Source organism: Diplotaxodon limnothrissa, linkage group LG14 (assembly GCF_057381915.1).
Source record: "Diplotaxodon limnothrissa isolate DT_005_m linkage group LG14, D_limnothrissa_male_GT1.1, whole genome shotgun sequence".
NCBI classification, from domain to species: domain Eukaryota; kingdom Metazoa; phylum Chordata; class Actinopteri; order Cichliformes; family Cichlidae; genus Diplotaxodon; species Diplotaxodon limnothrissa.
In genome coordinates this window covers 29,188,576-29,212,381 of record NC_140609.1, presented here as the reverse complement: position 1 = coordinate 29,212,381, position 23,806 = coordinate 29,188,576, and the positions used below count along the sequence as shown (strand labels likewise).

General features: G+C 38.3%; 1 protein-coding gene across 2 annotated transcripts in view; it reads right to left on the bottom strand.

Moving 5' to 3' along the window:
• ncam1b (neural cell adhesion molecule 1b) overlaps nt 1–23,806 on the bottom strand; it is an 80,074-nt gene that overhangs the window by 19,308 nt on the left and 36,960 nt on the right. For both annotated transcript variants that reach the window (XM_085371755.1, XM_085371754.1), the window contains 9 exons: nt 19,227–19,301; nt 18,403–18,612; nt 17,212–17,355; nt 16,036–16,173; nt 15,541–15,658; nt 12,627–12,787; nt 8,549–8,691; nt 7,294–7,317; nt 1,617–1,646 (listed from right to left, as the gene is read on the bottom strand). In XM_085371755.1, coding sequence (XP_085227881.1) covers nt 1,617–1,646; nt 7,294–7,317; nt 8,549–8,691; nt 12,627–12,787; nt 15,541–15,658; nt 16,036–16,173; nt 17,212–17,355; nt 18,403–18,612; nt 19,227–19,301 — 1,043 coding nt within the window. The remainder of the gene's footprint in view (nt 1–1,616; nt 1,647–7,293; nt 7,318–8,548; nt 8,692–12,626; nt 12,788–15,540; nt 15,659–16,035; nt 16,174–17,211; nt 17,356–18,402; nt 18,613–19,226; nt 19,302–23,806) is intronic.

Genomic DNA, 23,806 nt, shown 5'->3' with positions numbered 1-23,806 from the left:
TGAGAGATGTGCACTTATCAATTCAGAGCACAGGTGAACTTTTAAAACAATATAATTATGTGAAGTGAGTGAAAATGTGAAGTGAGTAATTCAAAGTGATTGCCTTTTCCATTAATGTAAACCGTTCCATTTGTGACCTGAAACCACAAATATGCTGCACAGATATGAGTGCCCACATTTAACTAAAATACTCCTCTTATATATATTAAAAAAGGGAGGCATAACTCTTTTTAAGTAATGCATGTGTTCAGCAGTGGAACTTGCTGAGATCATCAGTCTTTTAAAAAAAATGGAAAACGCAAGCAACTAGGATACGCTGTTTGAGCTTTTTGGGGTTGCCTAATTTAAATATAATCAGCAGATCATTAATGTAAATGTTCAGAACGATTCATTTTGCTCAGATTTTCAAGATAAAAGTGTTCCAATTCACAAATTCAACAGCTTAGTATTGCAGATGCACAAAAATCCAAGTGCATCCATGTGTAAATCATAGTTATACACAAACTGAGCAATTACTGTCAGCATGTGCCTGATGAGAAAGGCTCTTCCTCCCCTCCTGTGGTGAGGTGGGTGAGATTTTTTATTCCACACTTTCTGCAGGTGCTATTAATGAATGCGTATCAGCTGACAATCGTAATGAAAAAAATACCAACAGCTGTCACGACCGAATAATTAAGGCCGACTGTTAGAAACACCCCTCCTTAAACCTATTAGCAGAAGGAGTAAAAGGAAAAGACCAATTCTCTTGATGTCCAGTGCTTCCTGCAATGTAAAAATAAAACAGCGTGGATATTTAGGGAACCGAATGGTCTAAGAATACACATTCATATCTTGTTAAATAGTACTGAAGTAAAAATAGAAATGGCAACCCTAATATCTGATCTTGCTCCTAAAACAGAGATGGGCTGATCAACAAGGCACTGCTTTGTGTGAGCGATCACTTCTCTTCAAGAATCTGGAACCATTCTTTTTGTCACCATTTTTCTCGTATGTAAAACACATTCTATAGGGAAGTGCTGTATATTGGAGAAAAGCTTATGTGGGCAGCTCTTTCACTTACTGCCAATTTTCGCTTTCTTTCAGAAACAGTCGCTTGTTCTCATACTCTGTTGCTGCACAAAGGCAGCTTTTATTTCCTCCTACATACATATTTAGCCATGTTCAAATTAAACTACTGTATACACTAATGTCAAAAGTATACTCTGAAGTTATAATTAAGATTTAGCGGTGGACAGGATGTGTGGGTGGGGGGACAGAGAGATCTGAGGAACAAAATCTATTTCTGCAGAAGACAAGTTGATCACATGGTATAACTGTAACTGTCATGCGTGTAATAAAATGCTTTTGCTGATGTCCAGGCATGACAGGTAAAAGGTCAGGAGAAAGACAAGAAAAAAAGACTGAAATAGGCTGCGATTTGTTAAGAAATCTAAGGAACACGGCGAGCAAAGAAACACAGACTTGCACTGTCCTGTTTTGCTACTGCTTCTCAGAGCTTATGCTCTCCCCAACCTTATTTGATCAAGAATGTTGATCTGCATCCATCCAGAATTGGACTAGATTCCCCTGACATGAAAGATGGATGGGTGTAAGAAAAAGTCATGCATTTAGAATACCTTGTGTTGCTCAGGCCGAGTCCATGATGCCTGTAGAAGACAGAGAGACGAAAAAACAAAAAGGCAGAGCAATTCTTAGAAAGCAATCCTCACCCTGTCAAAGCTGGGATGTTGCACACTGCATCCCAGTTAAATGACCAGTTTATTTTTTTATGCATCTAAAGTACCTGAGCTGAATGTCTGAATTTACTAAATTAAGAGTCTGCAGACATAACGAGATGTATGCTTTAGATGTTCTCTCAAGGGAAGCCTATTTTAGGAGGACAGGAGTTTCGTTTGAAAGGGAAATTTTGTGGGGATGTTTACAGTCTGTGCCTGCCTGTACGTGAAGTAAGTCTTTTGGCATCATGATAGCACAAATGCTTTGTGATAATAAGGTTATTGGTTCATCAGGAAGAGGTGAGTCTGGTACGCTGTAACAACAGAGTAATGTCTCCTTGGGTAATAGAGGAATTATTGCCTCACAATCCATTTCTGAAGGCTGAAGCAATAATGTGAGCCCAAAAGAATGGAATTTACTCTTTATCTATGAATATAAAAAAGCCCTCCCAAGATCGAGAAGCAAGTTAGTACCCTAGTCAATCAAGCCCTCTAACAACACTTGCTTGATATCTCAATAAGCAATGAAGGAGGTTCAAATAAGCAATTTGCTACAGCTCATCCTCCACACCATGTGAGACCTGGAAATAAATCTCAGCCTACAGGTGGCCTTTTTAAGTCATTTTGAAAGTCCAATGTTCTGCTCATTGTTACTTACACTATGAAGTTCTGTCTTTTCCTCCTTTGTCACTGATATGCTTTGATTGTACTCAAAAATAGCCTTAAAACAGCCAGGAAATGTGATTTGCATGATGAATACTGAACTTTCTAAGCTATAAAAATATAATGGCTTTCTCCTTGTTAGATGTGGACTTTTAAAATATTCCGTTTTTTTGTGTTATAAGAATGGATCCACTGAAGCTGTACTAACTGACCAAAACAATACTACATTTAAATATTCAGAATACTGTTTTTTAGCTATTCCGGCATAATAGCAAATATATGCACATACATTTTAGAAAATGACCACGTTACAGTCTAATACAGGAAGAAGAAAAAAATCACCTTTCTCTAGATAAACAAGTGATTATCATCGACATGTTGGTCAGTAACACATCGAATGAAATAAAGAATTAATTTTACACCAAAGCACATAAAACGTCACACCTAAGTAACATGGCAGACATCATGCCACATTAAATCACAAGAGACTGCAAAGCCCGACTTTACAAAACAGAAAGCTTTTTTGGACGGCATGCTGTGTGGATTTTATGATGCTGAGGAAAATGTTAAGCATGACAATGAGATGTGATGGCCTACGCAGTGAAACAATTTTGAAGCTTAACAAGGAAAATGAGAAACAGCAATTTCATCAGGCGCAAATGCAAGAAAAGTCAAATAAATGAAAGCAAATGGTGGTATCACTGTAGGGCAAACAAAGTGACTCAAACCATCAATGTTCACATCTAAAAATCACCCCTATATTGTCCCCTCACAATCACTGCAAAAGGACATATAGTGTGGTTGAATTCATCTTGTTTTATAATGGTTAAGTAGTTATATCACTGATGAATGTTAATCCTCCTCAGCGGTGAAAAATAAAGCCAATACCGAAGGTAGAAAGAGGAGGCAATAAAATTCTTATTAGAAGAGTCATGTCCGAAGCTTACTGCATGAATATAAATTCAGCCCTTTCTTAAGAGCAGTTTAACTCCCCTACTGGCACAATAAAATACACTGTGCACCCTACATCATTACAAGGAGCAGTTGGCTGCAAATCAGTACTGAGAAAGAGCAGTAGCCCAATTAAAACATAACCTAACAGTGTGGAACATAACCACCTCATTCACATCCTCGTCTGCGGCGCTGCCTCTGCAGTAAGTGAGCTGACAAGTATTGCTGTCATATCTGTGACAGGTGTTTGTTTAAGACAAAAGGACAATGAACAGCGGCGGATGCATGCGTGCACAACAGAAGACGCCGTAACAGAATCACTTCTCCGAGCAAACGCGAAGAACAATATGGTGATGGCTCCCTTGGGACTTATCATTTTATTGTTCCTCCCTTCCATGGAGAATTAGCCCCGCTCTTTGTTCTGACATGAATTGGATGTCAGTTCAAAGAGGATAAAAAAGCAGACATACTAACACAAACACATAAATATAAAGAACTGCTTCATTTACTGAGTGAACCCCGGATGAAAAGTCATGATTATGCATATTCTCAGTTTAGTTTCCTTCCTTGTCATTAAATGCTGAGCCTCAGAACCTTTGCAGTACATCACAGAAAATGGACAAGCATTTTAGTTAGTGAAGACATTCTTGCATCACATCACTACTGAGCCAGCCAGCATGCTGTAAATGAGTAGCCTTTTGTGTTTGGAGAAAACAGTGTTCTCTTTGCATTAGCATGCAACACTTGAAGTACGCCTGTTTCAGATGCTCTGCCTGCACTGCTGACACAAAACATTAAATAACAAAGCATCTCATTGTTTTGGTTTTTAATTTAACACCTTTTTTTTTTTAGCTTTTAATGTTGGAAACCTCTATTTGAGACTACAAATTTTAGACAGAGAAGGTCTTTTAATACAGATTTATCTCCTTACAAAAAAGAGACACACTTGAAACACTATAAAATGCTGATACCCAATCAATTACAAACTTGAATGTGCTTTTAGGTTTTATAATTACTCATATTTCCCTGCAACTTCCTTCTGTGTAGTCCAGGATATTTTCCAATAAATTCTGCTTGAAAGTCTGCATGGAGCACAACATTTAATATGTATTCAAATAAGCAAAATATTCATTATGTAGATAATGTACAAAGCATGGATAAATAGTCCATTTACATTTTCAGTTATTAAACCGACACACTTATCTACAGCGACTTGAGCGAATGCATTCAAAGGGCTGAAGGAAACAAATACCAAATGTAAAATTGATGAAAGTTTTCAAATAAATATATAAACACTTAACTTTAATAGCTGTATAAACAAAAACAAAACCATCCCCTGATGAGCTCCAATTTGAATTTGAAGCACAACTAAGCGGGAATACACCCACAAGACTTTTTGAACATACTCCTTTTATTCTGTCTTTTTCATGTACAATACTACAGTTCTCTATTGTGCGATACAGTAATCTTCCTCAATCCTCACATTGTGTTCCCCCTTACTCGCGCGCGGTTAACGAACAATGCTTTTGTGTGCCAACACTTTAGACTTTGAGTAGGGAGTTGTTCAGAATGAATTAGTCTCTCTTTACGTTAACCTTTAAAACCCAAGACCACAGTAGACTGGGAACAAATTCAAACAAAGCCAGACAAAGATTGTGAGAACACAATGAATAGCTGATCTAGCTCAAAATGCTTCAGCCTTCACATAGACCACCTTGGTTTCGTAGGGCATGCAGGTCATGTAATAGACACATCCATTTAATAAGATCCATGTTGTCACAGTGATCCAGATGTGGCAGTTAGCAGGCAAAAATGCCACACGAATAAACATGGACATGGTTTTTTATGTTTTCAGAAATGTCGGCTTTGCAAAGATTCTCTAACAATCCGATACCTCAGGGTAAGACACTGTTTTGGAAGGTGGCATTCAACATAAACACAAGCCTCATCTGTTTAATCTGCATCTTTAATAACCCTGTAAGACATGCTTTTTAAGGGTTTTCAGTGTACTCAAACTTTAAAGAAAACAATAAACATGTAGAAATGTCTTCCCATAATTGGTTTCTGAGGCTGTTTTTATTTCTTCAAAATAAGTATCTTTTTCTTATTACAATCAATCTGAGCATTGAACTATGAACAGTTATAGCTCCACTCAGATGAAAAGTAGTAAACTGAAGCACTATCTAATTGTTTAGCTGTGTTGTGTATTGTCATTGTCATACTGTGAAGCAAAGGTGATCAGAAGCCTTATTTGTATAAACTAAACTGCATTCGTTTTGCATAAAAATCTGATATGAGTAATGATTTTAAAAAAGAAAGAAAAAAAGAAATGAAATCAGCAGATAAACTAGGGAGCCGAGGAGCTGAAAACACATTAGAATAAACTGCTAATTAATTCTGTCCTTTCATCACCACCACAGATCTACATCTGTACCGGTTTTCTGACAAATACAAAAATCTCACATTATTAACAGAAAAATGCTTCCCTTTACATCCTTTTTCAATTCACCGTGTTCACCCCAAATGAATGTCATGTCATTTGTCACACTCATCCTAGATGAAATGCAGCTGTTGTGATGATTACAGATAGCGTGGCGGATGGACATCGGATGAACAAATAAAACAAGACAATTAAACAATTAGCAGCCGTTTCCCATTCATTGAAAGCCCACCATAGAAATGATTTCCCCTGCTCAGAATCACAACTACGAGGGAAAATCTAACCAGTATGCATCTACGTGATTCGGTAAGGCTGCTAATCATTTCTTTGAAGACGGCTGTGAACAGACACCACATATAAAAGCATACCATAGGCGGCACCCCAAAACACACTGCCACCATTGCGCAGCTGGCCATCACGACATGTGTCATGTCAACAACTACACAGTGCAAAATTTGTGGGTAATGCCTATTATAGCCCATTGTTTCCTATGTGTGTTGTTTATTTATTCTGCCCTGCACCTGTAGAGTCAATCTACACTGCTACAGTATAGCATGACTGTGGTCAAACTGTGGGATGTAAGCCTCAAGACCACAATACAAGCTGTCCTGTCATTGACAAAAGTGGAAGCCGATGGAAATTTATTCTACAAAGCAAAATTTTGCTCAACACTGGGTAATAGGACAGAAGTAAGAATCGTTACTATGTGGTGCATTTATGTACGTCAATCTGTGTAGGTACAAAAAAAAGGGGTGGGGGACCGTCATGATGTGCGTCATATGGTGGCAGTGTGTTTAGCACTTGTGAGTGAGGCTCCACTCAAAATATATTTTTAAATATCAAACAATCTGGTGGTTTGACAGGTGGCTGTGAAATCTTCTACTTTCACAGTGAACAGCTGCTGCAGTCTGCTCAGTTGCAAGGGACTCCAAAAGTGACCTGTTTTTACTGTTGAAAACATGCCCATTAAATCTCTTCCTGCAGTTCTATGATTATTCTGTTTCAGTCATGTTTTACCTTTGCTGCAGGGTGCAAATGTTTGATACCCAAAAGATAGACTTTAGGTGGAGCACTTTTACCCTCAAACTTTGAAGTGACACTGACATAAGTGTTAGACAATCTACAATCTGATGGAGATGACAGACAGACTGAACCGGGCTTGAATCCAAGCGACCTCATGCTGTGATTGAAAGTGTGAAATGATCAGGAAAAAGCGACACAGAAATGGCATTTCCCTTTTATTATCTTATTAACCAAATTTTCAACTGATCTCGTGAGATAAGCTCTGCGCACTTGCTATCCCGAGAACAGTTGAGGTTTTCAGGCAATATTTGGAAAGCATGCGGCAGTCAAATCAATTTCATGAACTCTGATGAGATCATTCCTTGGGGGTTTTCAAGAGGCAGCTGGGAAATTTTCAATAAAAAGGGATGATTTGATTTCAGTGGGAGTTTTTGTCATATCTGGAGGCAAATTTTACAACACTACTCCACTACATTTCTGTGCCACGTGGATTTTTCCTACCTGATAGATCCTGTTTAGATGTGCCTGTAGGAAAAAAATGTAGCGCATGTAATGGACTGGCTCAAGAATTTCTCGATGAGCTAGAAGCATTAGGCTCAAGCATTTTCCTCCTCATTACCTCCCAACTGTAGCAACACACCAAGGCCTTGGAGAGTCAGGCCAGGTGGGACATAGATGTATGAGAATACAAATCAAGTATTCACTGCTTTTGATGGTTTGCACATGGAGTAATGCAGAAGACCCCAGAGAACAAACTGGAGTAACAGGATGTAATGGAGGGTAAGAAGCTGGCTCTTGACCAGTGCAGAGCCAAAACAAATTTAAAAGATGGCAGCAGAGTATAGACAAATAACAATTTCATATAAATCAAAATAACTTTTCAATCACTGGCATGAGAAGAATAATGGAAATAGTGATTGAAAGTGCTAAACAAACACTTGAACGTTCAAGTGCTCGTTCAAGCAAATACAATAGAAAACGGGCAAAGTTTAATTATCGTGACTTTTCTGGGAATGTTATAATTAGGTTTCTGTTGCTGATTTTCGTGGCATTTGAGAAATCTCAAGTCAAATCTGAATCTACTCCATATTACTGACTGACTATAATTGAGCTAATTACAGGAGATCCACTGGGCCATCTCAAAGGAACTGCTAATTTAGGGTAAATAATTAGCAGTGCATAAACCTTGTTGGGGGCATTCTGCAATGAAACTGCAAGCTGAGTCCCCCACCTGCAAGTAATCAATATACCACTTCAGTTTAGGTTAAAGATATTCAATTCCTCTCCTCGAGACACCGGTGTCCTGCAGGTTTGTGTTGCTCCCTTGTGGGTACGACCTAAGTGTGTCCCAATTTCACATCACCCACAATAAGGTATAGTAAAAAAACAATGTACTTTTTCCATTTTGTACACAGAGGAACAGATGCATTAAAAGATAAAGATAAAATTGCAAACTGTAAAGGAAATAGGTGTCTTCGGGCATTATCGTTTTTCTTATTCGTTTTATTCATCGCTAATTTTTTGTTATGTCATTTTCTCTTAATAACATAGGAAAAACTTAAAAAAAAATAGGGGTTAGAATATATTTATAGTATGCAACTGGGACACAGACTATATCAAACTACTTTGCACCAGGTGCAGTTCATTAACTCCAGAAGGAAAAATGCATACAGGCACTCACGGACCAGGATCGAGTGCCTAGGATACATAAGTATCTTGCTACTACTGTTCACTCGCCTCCCTGTAATCATTTTACCTGCTCTCCTTCTGTGAAGACATGACCTCCGTAGCTCCAGGTAATGGTGGGAGTTGGGTCCCCCGACGCCTCGCAAGTCAGGGTTACCTGTTCTTCCATCTCGGTAGCAGTCTGGTTTATGATGTATGTGATGTTAGGTTTGACTGTAAAACAAAAACCCAACGTCATCACACCTGCTCCATATAACAAGGCAGCCAGGTGTTACAGCCGCACGAGTATTATAAGCACAAGAGAAACTCTAGATTTGAAATGAGTTCAAAGAGGGGATGAGGATCAGTAGTTGACAGGTAAGGGGGATTTTTATGGCAGTAAACCTGTATTTAAGCTTTCCCAGTCCCAGCAGCAGTTACGCTGTGATAACCATGTGTGCCTCCAAACGTAATTTGTGTAATAACTTATTTAGCCTATCTCAAAGGAGCCGGCTTTCATTTTTGTTTACATTGGAGACAACTGTCAAGTTACACTACACTCGAATTAACCTGAAAGCGCAGTGGGGTGCTGCAACGGTGACATGAGCCGAGCAAACGGAAGTGCTGTTTACGAATCAGTTGAGCATTACTTCGTGCTCCCATCTTTTCTATTCCGCTCCAAAAAGGATGAATGCATGGATTATGCAATATGCTGAAAAAGCGCAGCCCCAGACAGGATCGTAAATATAATTTGTAACCTGCCGCCTAAGAAAACAACTGCGACTTGGTTTTAACTGCTATGATCTCAACTGATAATTATTAAATGAACAAAGAAGCAGCGTTTAAGAACTTGTACTTACAGCCACGACTGTCAAAAGGCAGTCAGCACGATTCAGATCATAGCTTTTTAAATAGACTGCATGAGCTATTTAAAGCCTGATCCATTCCAATACTTTATCATAAAAACATTAGGTACATGGGTTTTACATTAAGGAGCTATTTGCTAGGCTAATATCATTCTATGTATTCCAATTTCCAAAGGCTCGTAAAACTGATTTTCTAAGATTCTTAGTTTAAGCTTTTATGTCACATAAAAGCATACCCTAAAGTTAGACTGGTTTTGGTAATTTAGTATAGGTACACTTCAGTTTTATATTAAACAGCTGATATAAAAAGGAGCCCAAGAAGGGTGTTGTTTTCGGGTGGAGAACATGGGTGAAAGGACAGGCTTGGGGCTCTGGTGGAATCAGTGCATAAGTAGCCATGACCAATATCTGCCTGAAGACTAATGTTGAGAGTAGTTAGTAAATTGGATTGGGTAGCTTGCCCTCTATTGCTTGTATTTCACCCTTGCACCTGTTCTGGCACACGTATTAGTGTTCATCTGTGGATTTACAGCTTTACAAATAACATGTCTAGCATTTTAAAAGGACGGCTGATGCCAGGTGGATGAAAGAGAGACAGAGGCCAGCTTTTATAGGCTGTAAGACCCAGATTAGTTGTATTAGCTGATGACCCAGCCCCCAACCTCCCAAGGCTAGCGCAGTGGTTGAATAGTTAAAATAATTAATTTATATGCAATTGCTTTTTCTTGACCTAGATGGAAAATGTCACAAGGTTGACAAAAGATACGATAGAGAATTTAAGATGAAACTACACTATCTCTAAGATATAAACCAAAGAATGTCAGGTCAAAGTCAGCCTCATTGTCAAAAACCATATGTACAGATCATACACAGGAATTTGAAACTGCAGTGCTCCCACGCCTCTTAATGTTACACTAAAACAACATAAAAGATAAAAAGATGTATTGTTGCATCAACTTTTAATTTTTACCTTTATTAGCATTGCTGCATACTTTAAATGAAATTGACGAATGAGAATCCTAAGAGCTGGGAATACAGCAATTCCCAAAAGGAGGTTGTAAATTTACCTGTGCACACGTTTTTTAAAGAACTGAAAGAAATCTTTATACATGTTAGCAAGAAATGAATGAGATGGAAATCACAGTGCGATGATCTGTGCCATTTGTCAAGCAGGTTGTTTTTTGTGAACACTCAGTGTTTCAACATGATCTCATTTCTTTTCACTAAGGATGGTCTACTGTATCTTCAGCTAAGCACTGAAGCATCTGTCCTTAGTATATAGAGAACCTGACTAGTCCTCCTTGTGGCTAACACAATGCTTCCAGGGATCTACTCTAGAAGCCAGGTTTGGAAAAAACTGAGCCTGTTAACGAAGAGATGAGGGAAACGTTGGCTTTTCTGTTCTAGAAAAGAAAAAATCGACTGTGACCCAGTAACAGACACCATGAATCTAACCTGCTCACTGACAAGTTTTCTTCCACAAACTTTGAGATTCCCTCTGATTTCTCCCTCCCACTACATCTGAACTAGCTGACTGACACTTAATCTCATTTCCTCATTCAGTCACTTTTAAAGAGCATACCAGAACAGACTGCAGCTCTGCAGTCTTTTCTTAGTATTTAGGGCATTTATCTTTTTACAAATATTTAAATCCCAGTTCATCAGTTCATTATTTTCTGTGTGTAAAATGCACAGATTTATAATCGGTGATTTATTATCAGCTTAGAATAAAATCTATGGTTACATCTTTCAAACTCTGTGACTCTGTGGACATTAAGGCAGCTGTCAGGTTGTCAGTCAATTCCCCTGCACTAAAACATTTACTGTATGTTACTGCAGCAATCATACTTTAAATAAACCGTATTTGTATAAAGCTTTAGACACATAATATACTGATCATTCATCAATCATTTGTCACAGTGTAATCTATCTCACTGATGAAAAGATGTCTGTCATAGAGATGATGTGAATATTTGAGTGAAAATGAGCCTGAAATGACTTTAACACTGAACTAAATGCAGTTTAAAGGAACATTTTAAAGGCTACTGACATACTGATTGTATTCTGATTACAATTCATGCTGAAATATGTTGACATGTTGAAATGCAGTCATTAAATTCTGTCAAGAAATATACTGAAGGGTACAAAGTCTGAACATAACTGACAAATTTATCACTAAAAGCACACTTAGTGTGTCTAACTAATATCCGATCCACAAGAAAACAAATTCTTATATGTTTGATTCATATGTTTGTCGTCAATTTCTGCCACCTGCTTTTGTCCCCGTCAGGTTACGGCTGAATAATTAGATTTACTAGATAATTAATTTCTGATGTAAATACTGGGTTGGATTCCAGCTTCATCTAATAAAAAATCAAGTTATTTAAGTTCAAGGTAATTAAAATGACTTTTTTTTTTTTTGTCCCGCACCTGTTTTTCTGTTTTTGTTGTTTTAAGATGAATGGCACGGTCTACATTGAAACACATTCATAATTCTTGGTCCAGTGGATTAAAATGGAGGCTCTGCTCTTTGTTTACCCATTGTAAATGGTAAATCTTGGTATTGGAGCATCACTGACGATGGCTTACTAAAATATACTCACAACTGATCCAGACACATTACTAAATACAATGTTTTGATGGATCATCCAGGTGAGGAAGACTGTTTACCTGGACGTTCTCCCACTGAAAACGCTACGTCCAGATGAACAAATCAACTTTTTGGGGTTACTACATACAACTTCCTCCAAGAAAGATCCTGTGCCACCACAGAAAACGCAGGATTGTAGCTTTTGCTAAACGGAAGTAAAGAAACCAGAGCTTTGTGGAAATATTTCACAAAATAATGTCTTAAATGATGGCAACATACAACAGTCATTTACTAACTCTAAAGAATCGAGCTATTGCCACTTCTCTTGATTTGAAAACTAAACTCCCTCGGCTAGTTCACTGATAAGGTACCAAAAGACTGGCACTGATACTATAATTGGGCTTTAAATTATGGTCACTTTGAAGTGACAAGAAAACCTAGTGGGCAAAAGCAAAGGGGGAAAAAAGGAGTTTAGAGATTTCAGCTGAGCTCATCCCACTTGGCTTGCTCTCTAAATCCTTAGGCTCCATCCCAACATGAAACAATCACAACCCACACCGACACACCGTATTTTGAATGCCTAAGAAAACAGACACAAAACCGTACTATTGTTCTTCTCCCACCTACATACACATATACCTCATTCCCACACACTTGGAGCATTTTATAATTCCACTTTCGTTCATGTAAATACACAAAACAATCTGTCTTACCAAACACTTTCAGACTGAGTTCCTTTTCAGTTTCTCCAGCCTTGTTCTTGGCAATGCAGGTGTACTCTCCTTCATCCAGTTTGGTAACATCCATTATCGTCATTTCTGAGCCATCTTCATTAAAGCTGTACTTCTCTCCTGCCTCAAGGTTCACTTCGTTCCTGTAGAAAAGGCGAGTGTTAAACCCTGTATCCATTTATCCACACAAATTTAAGCACTCTTCTTCAGCTGCAACATTTTCAGAGATTTACTTTTACCAGGATTTCAAATTTCATCATCCTTCCATCTAAAGAAAATCTAGTTATGTACATCTATAGACAGACCAATAGTAGTTTCATGATCACCAAATTACAAAGTGAAATTCCAATGTTAAAAAAGCATAATATTGTTTGGCATTCTTTGGCACTCCTTTTGACATTTGTTGTTTACATTCAATTCTACAAAAACATCTCATTTATTTTTATTCCAGCCTCGTAGAGTATAAATTATTACAAAAAAAGGCCAACTTTTGGCTCTTGAATTGTCTGCTCTTTGTGACCCTGGATCTAAGTTTTGTGCCGAGTTAACAGATGAACAGGAACAGTTTAACAAAGCAGAAGCCTATCAATGGCTCTGAATGGAGCCATTGATAGGCACAGAATAATGTGGCTATTGTTGTCATGCTAGTCTTCATGTTTCACTGTTTACATGCTCCTTTGATATCCTGTGATTAAGTATCCTACTGCAATGAATAAATCAGTTAGTAGAGTATCCCAAATAACCTAGAGTGCCCTGCATGCACATAATAGTTACTTTGACCTGTAGGCTGGTCTGAGGTAGTGCACAGAGCCAGTAGCATTCCTGTCACATTACTGTATAGATATTTTCATGGAGACTGGGTTTGACTATTCAGATAACTGCATGCTAAAGTCTTTAGACAAGTACTGGATGGGAAACTCAATCCAATAAAGCATTATCATATAGCTTTTCTCTGAAAGCAAGGCACCCAGCAGCCTATATTTAGTGGGCTATTCGAACTACAGGTTAGTGATAGGGGAAGGGTTGAAAAGTGTGCAGTTGCCACTTCTAACACATTATACAAATTATACTGGAAATTAGTCATTTTTTGTTAAAAAAGATCAATGGAAAAAAATATGTTCACTTATTTTCAAGATGATACAAGCTGATATTTGGTCAGTACACATACAAACTATGCAGCTCATTATTTTTGATTAGCCCTGCCTCATTAGTCTGTTGCTGCCAGCTTTTATCTCTCCTGACGCCACGTGTAAGTCATTTGTGGTGTTTACAACAATTGCCTTTACAGAGCCGACACCCGCGATTTTAACGAAATGGTTCTATGAATTGAAATGTTGGTCTGGCAGTTGGTTATTCCCGCATTCACTGCAGTTCAGACAGAAATATGTATTTGATTGCTGTTAAAAATGTACTTTTGTTCAGAATGAAATGCGTCAATAATTATTAAAAGAATTACCATAGAATTTTTTTTTTTACATGCACGTATGTAACCCCCCAGAATTAACCGTAATAACTTGCTACATGTAAAACTGATGACACTTCCATAATTATCAACTTTGCTTTTTGTTTAATGTTTATTAGCTGATGTTAGCACAGCATCCAAGGGTGTCGATGTGGACATTTGTCAGCATTTAGCTCAAAAATCTGATGTAGCTGCTTATGCTATTAGGTAAGTTCGGCAATTATATAAAATTAAACTCGATTAACTGATTTGTTTAAACTTTAACAGGGTTTAAATTAACTAACTAACTAACTTAAGAAAATAAGTCATCTTTACAAGTCATTCTACACTTGCCTGCCACTTTGTTAGGTACATCTGTTCAACTGTTCATTAGTACAACTATCCAAATAGTCAATCACTGGCTCCAGCGCACTACATTTAAGCATACAGACTTCAACAAGATTAAACAACTTAAACTGAACTCAGAATGGTGAAGAAAGGTGATTTAAGTGACTCCAAATGTGGCACGGTTGTTGGTATTAACCAGGCTGGTGTGACTATTTCAGAAACTGCTGATCTGGGATTTTCCCCCTCAACCAACTCTAGGGTTTACAAACAATGCTCCGAAAAAAAGAAAATATCCAGTGAGTGGGAGTTCGTTGGGCGAAAGTGCCTTGTTGACGCCAGAGAAGAATGGTCGGACTGCTTCAAGCTGACAGAAAGGTAAGAGTAATCCAATTAAAAAGACAGAGGCAATAAATGCAGCAAGTGATGAGCCACAGCAGCAGAAGGCCGCACCGGGTGTCACTCCGGCCAGCTAAGAACAGGACACTAGAATAGAAGATTGCCAAAATGTCGACTGGTCTGATGAGCCTTATTTATTGCTTCAGCATTAAGATGGTAGAGCCACAAATTGATGTAAACAACACAAAACATGAATCCTTCCTGAAATGTTTAGGCTGATGGTGATGATCTAATAGATGTGGGTAATATTTACTTGGCTGCTTAGTACCAGATGAGTATTATTTAAAAACCTCAAACTAGCTGAATAGCTGACAATGTCCATCCCTTTATGACCACAGTGTACCCAACCTCTAATGTCTGCTTCCTACAGAATAACACCATGTCACAAAGCTCTGATCATCTCAAACTGTTGTTGTTGGGTTTTTTGAAAATGACAATGAGTTCACTGTGCCAAAATGTCCTCTAGAATTTAATTCAACAGAACACCTTCAGGATGTGATGGAATGAGAGATTCACATCATAAATGTACAGCTGACACAATTTGCAGCAACTGTGTGACCCCATCATGTCAGTATGGACCAAAACTGAGCTCTGAAGGCAAAAAGTGATCTACGAGTATAAATCACATCAATGTACAAAGATGCAAATGCCAAAAAACAACAATGATAATAACAAAAAGGTATTTACTGTACTTGGTTTTATTAGGTTTACCTTGTCCAGGTCACCATGGGTTCAGGATAACCATCAACAGCACAAGTCAGGATAGCCGGCTGCAAAACGTCTGCTGTAGCATTTACCTCTGACTGCCATATCCTGATTGTCGGGAGCACTAAGGTACAAAGGGAAAAATAAAATAGGCAGACACATATGCAGAATATAGTATAGCTCTAGATATAAAGAGTGCAAGTGCAAGAGAGAGCAAGTGAGAGGAAAACCAGAAACAGAAGCAGCGACAAATTCAAAATACTTATTTTAGACACACTCATTTGCTAGGCTCAGAAGTTACAGGAAACAGACTTCATTAGCATGAAACATCTTTGATACACGGTTGCTCTGGGCAACTGTTTCCACATTGATGTTGAGCCTGGTCGCCTCTAAGGATCTACAGCTTATTTAAGCATCACGGGACACCTGCCACACACAAAATATTCAGACAAGAACAAAAAGGAAGAGGAAAAAGCGTGAGGGGACGAGAGGGTCGCTAACCATTCACAACGACCTTGATGACACGCAGATCAATCTCGCCGCGCGCCATCAGGCGACCCTCGCAGGTATACAAGCCCTCATCCGTCTTCTTTATGCCACGGATTTGAAGGTGATTGTTGTTCAGTACTTTAAACCGAACTGGAAGGAAGCAAAAGATAATACATCTTCAGGTATGCATATTTGGCAAGTTAATAACAGCAGTAAATGCTACATGATAAACAGCTGTTAGCAAAGAAGTGAGTAAGGCATCAAAAAAGAAAACTATCTGAATCAACTCAGCTATAAAGACTTTGTTTAACTTAAACATTTTAACACTAACATCTTAGTCACTGAAATGTTTGGTGACAAAAACTGGAATGTCATTTTATTGCTCATTTGATATTACCTTAACTATCAAATTTGAGGCCATATATCCAACAATCATTTTACGAGCTCCAGAAAAACAGAAGAGAATCTAAGCAAAGCCCACATGAACTCCTTCAGTCTGGGATAAAATGTGAACCGAATAAATGTAGTCACATAATAATCAAAAATACTATTGCAACCCACACATAAGCGCATGTTATTATTTTTCAGTGAGCAATAACACTGCCGTACACATTATTATACTGCTCAGTGTCAAGGGTGAATAACAGAGAGTCAATTGTATTTTCAAATTCAAAATCAAATTAATTTTTCCCTTTCAAAGCACAGGGTGAAGAATGGCAACAAAAGCAGTGGATGACTCATTTTATGACTCAAACACCAGGATCTGTATATGCATATATATATATATATATATATATATATATATAAAATATTTCGTTGGCTGTGTGTTTTTATTTATGTAGTGCATTTTTACTACAGTTTCCATTTTGCCTTATAATCTGTTTTTGTTTTATTTTGGCTGTTAACATAAGTGCAACACTACAATATCACCGAGTTACATCTTGATAATGTTGCGAACATCTCACATTTTGATTCACCAAACTGCAGCCATCAACATAATCTCGTGGCTAACAAACAAAATAAACAATAAAAAAGCAAGCTATAACATCCTGAGAAGTAATGGTCAGTATGGCTGAAATCATCTTATTCCCTCCTCATTAATTCTGAAATTTGTTCACCTTGTTGTTCTGTGTTATAATCAACTGAAAACAAACCGAAATATAAATTCTGCATTGTTCATAAACTTACCATCTTTTTCCATCTGTATTTTCGCTCCTTTATATTTCCAGAGGACAGTGGGTGGAGGTGAACTAACAACATCACAAACAATGTTGGCATTGTCTCCTTCAGTAAACTCTTGGGGTGAGGGTGCGTTTTGAAAGGTGATTTTTTCTGGAATAAAAAAAGAAAAGCACTATATTCACTCAGTGACATAACGAGGTTCATTAAAGCTTTCACTCTCTATGATTGCCCTGCTATGGCACTATGTTTTAGTAAAACACTATCTTTAAAAGTAGTGCTGTCTATGCTAATAAATCACAACTGAAAATGATCAAACTGAAGGAATGCTTAACATTTTTTACCAAAAATCTCATTCATTTTATTATCACCCTAAACAAGCTCCCCTGGCTCAAGTTACCAGAACTGAAGCAATATCTAGCCAAGCCATTTCTAAAATTGACTGGTTAATGGAATTTGCTGGAAGCTTTTTAGAAAGAAGCAGAACTGCTACCTGACAGACTTCAGCAGGACACAAGTGACAGAATTGGATTCCGAACTGGAAAGCTATAGAGCTATCTCATCAAGGCTTAACATATGAAGCCATTTAGCTGTAATGCGCAGCTCATTTCTTGAAATGGTCAGTAAAAGTTTAAATGTAAAGTCTGCTCCTGTTAAACTGGCCGTCTGCATGAGGCAAAAGCAGTTATAGGTTATCTCTTATATGGCTTGCAAGCTGTAGCACTGAACTAACTATGCAAACTGCTGCTGGTACTGTACAAATGTTCATTCACAGGAAGTTGTGATGTTTTGTACACTTCTGTGCACAACATTGTGCATTGCTGTTAATATGGGTGACCACTTCTAATAACATCCTGAAACAGGCCCTGAAATAACAGAAAAGTTCTGTTTGGAAAATAATTTAATCTCTGATGGACAATTGCTGATGCTTGGCATTCATGGAAAATAAAATCCATTACTCACAAGAACTGCACAACAGACAGGATCATTAAGCAGCCTTCTAATGGTCTTCCGACCGTTTATTGAACTGATGAAAAATCCATCCTCACTTGAAAAGAAAGAATAATGTGTTGCCCTTGAGCAGTCAATAAAATACTATGAGTTCAATGAGCAGGATTCTTTTTCTTCTGTGTTCACACCACTCAGTAATTTGGAGTGTGTACCGTATACTGTGGGGTGGGGCGGTGGGGGGAAACTTACGGAAGATCTTCACTTTGACTGTCGACTCCGCTTGCTGGTCTCCATTGGTAGCGACACACTTGTATGTCCCAGCACTTTCCGTCCCGGCTTTATACAGCGTGAGGGTGGAAGATGACTCATCGTTACGGGTTACTGTTGTGTCTTGTCTGTTCGGCTCTATCCTGTCCCCGCTTGGTCCAAACCAGTCTATGTGCTTGGCAACGCCTACAACTAAGACAACAGACAGAACAGAGCAGTACATAAGAAACAGGTATCTATAGGGTAACACATTTCAAATCAGAGAAGTCAGCCACTGCCCACAGACTGTACATTGTAGGTGGTTCATGCTCCTGCAAGGAATGAAGCGTGTGGTTTATGCATTTTAGCTGTGTCTAGTAACTAAGACATCAGAAAATGTTATATGTTTTCAAGGTTTGATGCTAAACAAACAAACCAAAAACAAAAGGACACTTAATCTCATCATTCATTGATGACTGATTGATGAATGTATGATACACATTCAAGTAACCGGAAAACCACTTAACATAAAATATGAAGGGGGGTGTAGTTGTCCACTTTAATCCTGCAGAAGAGGAAGTGTGGCTGATCAAGCAATACTGTGTATTCGTACCACAAACATCCATGCATATTTATCCATACACCTAACACATGGATAAATATGAACTGATTCCAACAGAAACACAGACCTCTGCTATGTTTTGTCTAGTTTAACCACTTTAAACTCATTTTTTGCAAAACAGTCTAAAAAGTGGGTGAACTGTTAAGGTGCAGTTTATTAAAAAAGTTTAAAATATATATAACTTGGAACATTTTGATAAACTTACCTTCACACACAAAGAATTTGGACTCTCCAAGACTAATCTCACCGTGGGTTGGTGTGATCTGTACTTCCAATGAAACTGCAGCAGAAAAACAAACATACAATACAAAATTAGAATCAACCCACTAAGTGAAGCGCTGATTAAGAATGCTTAACAATGTTTCAACACTGAGATGGAACAATTATTAAAACAGGAAACAGGCTAATTAGATGCGCAAATGTCTGCATATCAATGTGTTCCATCTATATGCAAAGGCAAAAGCAATCACCTGCAGGCAATCAGAAATACGACTGTGGGGTTCTTTAAAAATATATTTTAAGGTCTTCGATTTGCTCACGTTAAGAGCAGCACTTGAGTGTATATCTTACTTCCTCCAGAACCGAGAGTGTACCTTCAATAGCACTTTTAATTTCTACTGGAAAGGATCCAAAGACTTGCTGGAGCCAGCATCTATCTACACTTTACTGCACTTTAAGGAATATGCTTCAGTTTTCTGCCACATAAACCTGATATTATCTTTGTACATTCGTCCATATTTTTTTTACCGAAACTTAAAATGCAGTACAAACAATAAAATCAATCAACATGCACATTCAGAAAACAACAACAATGCAAATTTTGGCCCTAGCAGACATGTCACCAAAAATATGGACATTTCCTATGCCTCTGTTTCCTACAGTCCTCCTGTCCTATCAAGAGAAATAACATCAACACAGCAATGCAAATATTCCGCTAAAATTCAGCAGCTGGAACCAGTGCTGTGCTCCCAGTGTACCTTGAGACGAATTATTTTTAAAAGACTATTTAATTTTTAGAAATGACATCGTCTGGCAAGATGAATGTAATGCCTCTCAGTGATAGCCTGCACTTCATCAAAGATTGTCAGATAATACAAATCTCTTTTTCATCCAAAGAGAATGATGCCTTGAAACATTTTGTACTTAATTAGAACAAAGTATGACTTGCTTCCTGCAGAACCTCCCAAGGGGGCACTCAGGGTTCCAGTGGATGATTAAGAATGGTGTCGAGATTGACCTGAAGTCCCACTCTATATCATGCATGAGCAATACTGTGTGGCTGTGTACCAAACTAAAGGTCAAGGCAAGAAGGTCTCCATAGGGACATCGATTGACACGGGAAAATAGCACAGTTAGTTAATAATGTAAGTTAATGTCTGGAGCTGGCAGAATTATTTCTATATTGTCAACTTGTGGAGCAAACAGGTAATAACTGATTTTATTTTAGTCAATTTGTTTCAAGTCTTCCCACAAAAGTGACACATCCCATCAAATGTGAAGTACAGTTCAAGGTTAAACAGTTAAAGGTTAAAGAGATTAAACAAAACCCAACAATATTGTTGTATTATGTTCAATTTTCTCACGTTCAAATGTGATATTCACCAAACGGCCGTTGTATCTGCAACAGAATTCTGTTTGAGGCACCAAATACAGAAGGAAGAACTCCTTAAATATTACAGACATGTAGCTTATCAAATGCACCTACATATACATATGTAGGTGCATACAAGTGTCTATTATCTACATACACATATATACATATACATACACACACATATACATACATATGTAGGTGCATACAAGTGTCTATTATCTACATACACATATACAGTGGGGCAAAAAAGTATTTAGTCAGCCACCGATTGTGCAAGTTCCCCCACTTAAAATGATGACAGAGGTCAGTAATGTGCACCAGAGGTACACTTCAACTGTGAGAGACAGAATGTGAAAAAAAAATCCATGAATTCACATGGTAGGATTTGTAAAGAATTTATTCATAAATTAGGGTGGAAAATAAGTATTTGGTCACCTCAAACAAGGAAAATCTCTGGCTCTCACAGACCTGTAACGTCTTCTGTAAGAAGCTTTTCTGTCCCCCACTCGTTACCTGTATGAATGGCACCTGTTTGAACTCATCATCTGTATAAAAGACACCTGTCCACAGCCTCAAACTGTCAGACTCCAAACTCCGCCATGGCCAAGACCAAAGAGCTTTTGAAGGACACCAGGAAAAGTATTGTAGACCTGCACCAGACTGGGAAGAGTGAATCTACAATAGGCAAGCAGCTTGGTGTGAAAAAATCAACTGTGGGAGCAATCATCAGAAAATGGAAGACATACAAGACCACTGATAATCTTCCTCGATCTGGGGCTCCACGCAAGATCTCATCCCGTGGGGTCAAAATGATCATGAGAACGGTGAGCAAAGATCTCAGAACCACACGGGGGGACCTGGTGAATGACCTGCAGAGAGCTGGGACCAAAGTAACAAAGGTCACCATCAGTAACACACTACAACGGCAGGGAATCAAATCCCGCAGTGCCAGACGTGTTCCACTGCTGAAGCCAGTGCATGTCCAGGCCCGTCTGAAGTTTGCCAGAGAGCACATGGATGATACAGCAGAGGATTGGGAGAATGTCATGTGGGCAGATGAAACCAAAGTAGAACTTTTTGGTATAAACTCAACTCGTCGTGTTTGGAGGAAGAAGAATACTGAGTTGCATCCCAAGAACACCATACCTACTGTGAAGCATGGGGGTGGAAACATCATGCTATGGGGCTGTTTTTCTGCCAAGGGGACAGGACGACTGATCCGTTTTAAGGACAGAATGAATGGGGCCATGTATCGTGAGATTTTGAGCCAAAACCTCCTTCCATCAGTGAGAACTTTGAAGATGAAACGAGGCTGGGTCTTCCAACATGACAATGATCCAAAACACACCGCCCGGGCAACAAAGGAGTGGCTCCGTAAGAAGCATTTGAAAGTCCTGGAGTGGCCTAGCCAGTCTCCAGACCTCAACCCCATAGAAAATCTGTGGCGGAAGTTGAAAGTCCGTGTTGCTCGGCGACAGCCCCAAAACATCACTGCTCTCGAGAAGATCTGCATGGAGGAATGGGCCAAAATACCAGCTACTGTGTGTGCAAACCTGGTAAAGACCTATAGTAAACGTTTGACCTCTGTTATTGCCAACAAAGGTTATGTTACAAAGTATTGAGTTGTGTTTTTGTTATTGACCAAATACTTATTTTCCACCCTGATTTACGAATAAATTCTTTACAAATCCTACCATGTGGATTCATGGATTTTTTTTTTCCACATTCTGTCTCTCACAGTTGAAGTGTACCTCTGGTGCAAATTACTGACCTCTGTCATCATTTTAAGTGGGGGAACTTGCACAATCGGTGGCTGACTAAATACTTTTTTGCCCCACTGTATACACACACACACACACACATACATACATACATACATACATACATATATATATATATATATATATATACATACATACATACACACACACACACACACACACACTAGAGGTGGGAATCACCATACATCTCACGATACGATATTATCACAATACTTGACGCACGATACGATATTATTGCAATTTTTAAAAAATATTTTGCGATATTCAGACTCTGTACATAAAGGTAAACTTGATCAATATTCATTTTATCTAATATCAAAGTCTCGCACTCAGTCTTTCTCTCATTTCAGTCAGTTTTATTGTTGACAAACTGAACGGTTTGTATTACAGTCTAGTCCAACTTAACTGAATGCAACCATCTGGTACAATTATAGCTATTCTGAACTATGAAATTTATGAAAACTGCAGCCCCTTCAGCAACTGAAGAATTTGAAAGTAAATTAAAACAAAATATAATTTTACATTAAATAAAAAAGTTTTAAACTTAATTAAAATAAAACATGTCTTAAATGAAAATAAGTAAACTGTCATGTTTATTGCTGCCATAAAAAAAGTTAAACACATTTGGACAGTGAAGGAATGTCAGGATTCTTGCTCAGAAAAAGGAGCTGATCAAAAAAAAAGTTTTTGTGGACTGGAACATGCTCTGAAGTCAGAGCATGTTCCAGTCCACAAAAACTTTTTTTGTAACAAAATATCGATTTCTGCTGTCCCTGTATCGATACACCACTGAACGACACAGGAAATCATTCCTGCCTGTGGCCATCTCCCTGTACAACGCATCCACTTAACACACTGTTTGCTGCTACAACTACACATGTTTCTTTTCCAAATATTTATTTATAAGTGACTTATGTATGTATATATATGTATATATTGTACTATTCTTAGTTAGCGTATTGTCTGTCTTGTCTTAATGTTGGTTTAAAATGGAGCACTGTAACAAAAAATAATTTCCCCCAGGGATCAATAAAGTATTCTGATTCTGATTCTGATTCTGATTATTAGCAAACAAAATATCACGATACTACACAGTATCGATTATTCCCCCCACCCCTAATATACACACATATACATATATAAATGGTAAATGGCCTGCATTTGTATAGCGCTTTTCTAGTCCCTAAGGACCCCAAAGCGCTTCACACTACATTCAGGCATTCACCCATTCACACACACATTCACACACTGGCGATGGCAAGCTACGTTGTAGCCACAGCTGCCCTGGGGCGCACTGACAGAGGCAAGGCTGCCGGGCACTGGCGCCACCGGGCCCTCTGACCACCACCAGTAGTGTGTGTGTGTGTGTATGTATATATATATATATATATATATATATACACACACACT